The sequence below is a fragment of the Phaseolus vulgaris genome, chromosome 2 (assembly GCF_051622355.1).
Source record: "Phaseolus vulgaris cultivar YP4 chromosome 2, ASM5162235v1, whole genome shotgun sequence".
Taxonomy (NCBI): Eukaryota; Viridiplantae; Streptophyta; class Magnoliopsida; order Fabales; family Fabaceae; genus Phaseolus; species Phaseolus vulgaris.
Genome location: NC_143499.1, coordinates 11286538 through 11290629, shown reverse-complemented (window position 1 = coordinate 11290629; position 4092 = coordinate 11286538). Strand labels below are relative to the sequence as shown.

The following is a 4092-nucleotide window of genomic DNA, read 5'->3' as shown; positions in this document are numbered from 1 at the left end:
AGTTCTGACATGCTCCACTAGGAAAAGGTTTTTCCTTGTTTACAATCATCAGAAGCATGAGATGTTTGCATGACACCCACATAATACGTACAAAGTACAGAAGAAAAACTCCTGAAGGTGTCAGAACTTTTCCGTGGAACAAAGACAAAAGGGGAGAAGTATATGTATAGTATATAATATATCTTATATTTTATGGCAGAGAACATCATCATCAGGGAAGAAAATCAAGAAATAGCATGCCAAAATTTCTTGATCTTACCCTCAAATTGGCAAAACTGATTAAACATTTAATATTCTGATGACCACCAGCTTCTCCTTACAAGGATCACACTGTTTAAAAGAAATCATTAATTATACATCCTGTACTTGATATCACTCTCCCCTCTCTAATTAAAGCTGGATTGGGGATTCAGTACTTTACTCCTAATCTTTGTGGTTTTATATACTTAGTGCCTGTTGGTATAACCCATAGAACTGATTCGAGGTCGAATGCAGTGATGATCATAGAGAGATTGACCATATTCCACAGGCTTGATAACCACAGTTTCCTGCTTCCCATCCTGCTCTTGAACTGCTCCAAATAGTATCTCATTGGTTTCCTCGTGGCTTTGCTCAAGGTAAGTGTGAGGGATTGATGAATGATATTGATGACGATTATGATGCTTAAGTTGTTGTTGTTGCTGTTGCTGGTGCTGATGCTTTAGTTGCTGTTGTTGCTGAAGATCTCCTTCCCATCCGCTATAGAATGCTCTACTTTGCAATAGTTGTTGCATTTTTTCGGCATCCTTGGACATGAAAGCATATGTTTTCCGGGGTGTTGGGGTTCTCGGGTCAATAGAAGGGGGCTCATCTTCTTCTGGGATCACAAAGCTTTCTTGCACAGGCCAAGCATTTACTTGCTTTTGAGGTTGCTGGAACGGCGGTTGGCTTTGTAATTGGTAGCTCTGCGGTCTTTTTCTGAAACCAGGAAATAACCCTCCCATTATTTCCACCACTGATGCCCCAGCATTGGTAAGAAGCTTCCCAAGGGATCCAAAGAAACTTTCTTCTTGCTTATCTGATTCATCTTCTGATGGAATTAAAGGAGGCCTCACAGACTTCACAGGCTTTCGATATTGGCTTGGTGAAATACTAGACATTGCTGGATCCTCAGCCTACAAAAGCAAGAGATGATTAAATGACTCAAGTTTTCTGATAAATTCATGTAACTATTGCAACACCTTAAATTCTGCGGCTATGGGAAAAAGCTGAGATAAAAAAGGATAATTTGAAAACTGTAGCATAACATGAAATGAGAGATCTAGACCTGTCAATGTATAGAATATGTTAATTTCATAGGTAGCTGCATAACAAGGAAAACTCCAGATAATCTACTTGCAATTTCTATATCTGATTTACTATTATAATGTATCAAAAGGAAGAAGACAATACTATGCACTCACATCTTGAGATGATACAATTGTACCAAGTCTACGCTGTAATAATGCAAGCATATAACCAAAGAAGCCAGCCCCAACAAGCATTGCAATACCTGAAAATTGATGGTAATCAGCCTTAATGTGTAATTAAAAGATTTTCTTGAAAAAGACCCTGGAATGGTTTAGTTTACCAAGTGGAAATCCATTTTCGTATTGGTAAGCACAATCATCAAAATGTAGTTGGATCTCCCTGATGGCTTGGTTCCCCCTGTCTATAACAAGAAGGGAACAACTACTTCCAACATAAACCACATCAAAATCATTAGAAAATTTAGCTTCTTCACTTGGACCATCAACATGGCCCCCTCCCCGGCTCCATTTTCCACCAGCAATTGTTGTGACACCTGAAAACAGAAACCTCAACTCAACAAAAAGCTCTAACCTATGATTCTATCGTGAGAAGTAGAACAAGGGCCTCATGGGGGAGAGGAGGAGAAAGAATTGTTCAGTTTAACATGATGTTTACCTGAATCACTAATCTTTCTAATTGCCATGTTCGTTATATCTGCAACATAGATATTTCCCCGATTATCAACAGTTATCCCCTTCGGGTGATTCATCCTAGCTTCCCTAAGCCTGCCATCGACATGTCCAGAATATCCTTCAGCAGATCCTGCAACAAGCTTCGGTCTGCTATCTGCAAAATTGCAAAGCAAATGCTACTATTTATTTAACTAAAGAAAAATATATACATCCAAATGGATTTAAGGGTGGCAGAGAAATTTCAACAAAAAGAGAAGTCCCCCATATGCAGCAAGTTCAAAATGCATTACAGTTTCATGCATATTTATAAATCTCGTAAGCAAGAACTAAAGTGACATGATATAATGCTTGGCACATAGCACATATGTTCAATCATCTGTGATTCTACAATGTAAAAGAGATTTGAGCAAGGGGAACGTGAATCAGAATTGACAGTTGCCAACTAGGCATCTATAACAAGTATTTTGACATGAAAACCATATGCTCGACTCTCAGACAATAGAGAATAATGAACTTCAAGTTCAACTAAAAGAGGAAAAAAAATGGTCTAAAAACATTGCAATTGACTTTTGCAAGAAATTCTGAACAGAATACTGTGGTGAAGTAAGTAGGAAGCAAAACCTCACAAGTTTCCACTGCAATAAATTCAAGGTTTTCTAATACTGCCTAATAGATCACAAAGTAGAGAAGCTCATAATTTCCAAAGTCACAGAAAGTTCAATTTCAAGAAAACCTTAGTCCAGTGTAACAGAGTGAAGAGATCACCTGCTTATGCTGATTTTACAAATTAAATAAAAAAACAAATAAATAAAATGGCAGATTGAACATGGAAAATGGGTCAGATCACAAACTCAATCTACCATCCAATAAAACGGGCACACTTACACAAAGAAAGCGAGGACGAAATCCTATAAATGTTACTATTAACCGAATCCAGAATAAGAAGTTCCCCATCAGGCAACACCTCAACCGCATAAGGTTCAATTCCAAGCTTGCTTCCATCAAACACAGTCTCCACACTGTACCCACTCTCGAACTTCATCATCGACTTCCCACCAACCGCTGCAACAACACTCCAATAAAACATAAACCGACAGATTCAAAATCAAAAAAGGAAAATGCAATCTACACTGTGCAGATTCATACCCGTTTTGGTGGGTGCTTTGAGTGACCACGCCCATTTGGTGAATGCGGGGACGACATTGGAGAGAAACCCACTAACAATCTCTGAAAAAGGAAGAAACTTTGAGCCAGAGAAGATGAAAGGATGAAAGCAGAGTGAAAGCAGTAAACAGGGTTACTCACTGGCTGGTAATGTGGTGGATGGTGCAGCTGAGACATTGCAGAGTAGAAGAAAAAGCGTGAAAGTGAAAGCGAAATGGAGTGTGGCCATTTGTTATGGTGGTGGTGGGAAATGCAGGGTATTGGAAAGGAGGGAAACCCTAAATCATGGAGGTGAGAGAGGTGGTGGCAGAGAGTGAAAGAGTGGGTTTTGAGAGTTTTTGAGAGGTGAGTGTAGTGTGGAGATGGAGGGGGTGGAAAAGGGAAGGGGAAAGGCAAAAGAGACAAGAAAAAGGAAATGGAAAAAGGAAGAGGGAGTGGTGGACCATTGGAAGCAAGAGTGATGTTAATGGAGAGAATCATGAACCGCCATTATTGTCTACCTTCGTTTATCTCCTACTACTTTACTCATCTAACTGTGTATTCACACGATCGTCAATTCTTTTCTTTTAGATCAAATATACGTTTTTTCCCTTGGGAATTGTTCTAAAATACGTTTCGTTAATAGAGAATGAATGTTGTTGACTGTGTTCTCATAGGGGAAATAAATAAATACAGATAAATTAAATAGGTAAAATAAGTGAAAAGTAAAGTGAAACAAACATTATCTGATTAAAAAAAATAATAGTTATTTTCTAAGATATTTTAATTTAAAAAATATATATTATCGTTTTTATTATTGTATATAATATCAGTATTATTTATTTTATTTTTATTATTATAGTTTTATAACTTTTTAGTACAATAAAATAATATATAAGATATGCCAGTGTGAGGGTATAATAGATTAAGGACCACATTCTAGTGTAGCTAATTTACCCCCACATTATTTTTCTATTGAGAACTTTTT

At 37.6% G+C, this 4092-nt stretch overlaps 1 protein-coding gene across 1 annotated transcript; it reads right to left on the bottom strand.

The window, feature by feature from the left end:
• Positions 1–232: 232 nt before the first annotated feature.
• LOC137810637 (NHL domain-containing protein) lies at positions 233–3765 on the bottom strand. Its single transcript, XM_068612020.2, has 7 exons — positions 3267–3765; positions 3108–3188; positions 2847–3023; positions 1945–2115; positions 1610–1822; positions 1443–1531; positions 233–1154 (listed from the first exon to the last, which is right to left on the bottom strand). The coding sequence occupies exons 1-7, from the start codon at positions 3352–3354 to the stop codon at positions 447–449; spliced, it is 1527 nt and encodes a 508-aa protein (XP_068468121.1). The 5' UTR covers positions 3355–3765; the 3' UTR covers positions 233–446.
• Positions 3766–4092: the final 327 nt, after the last annotated feature.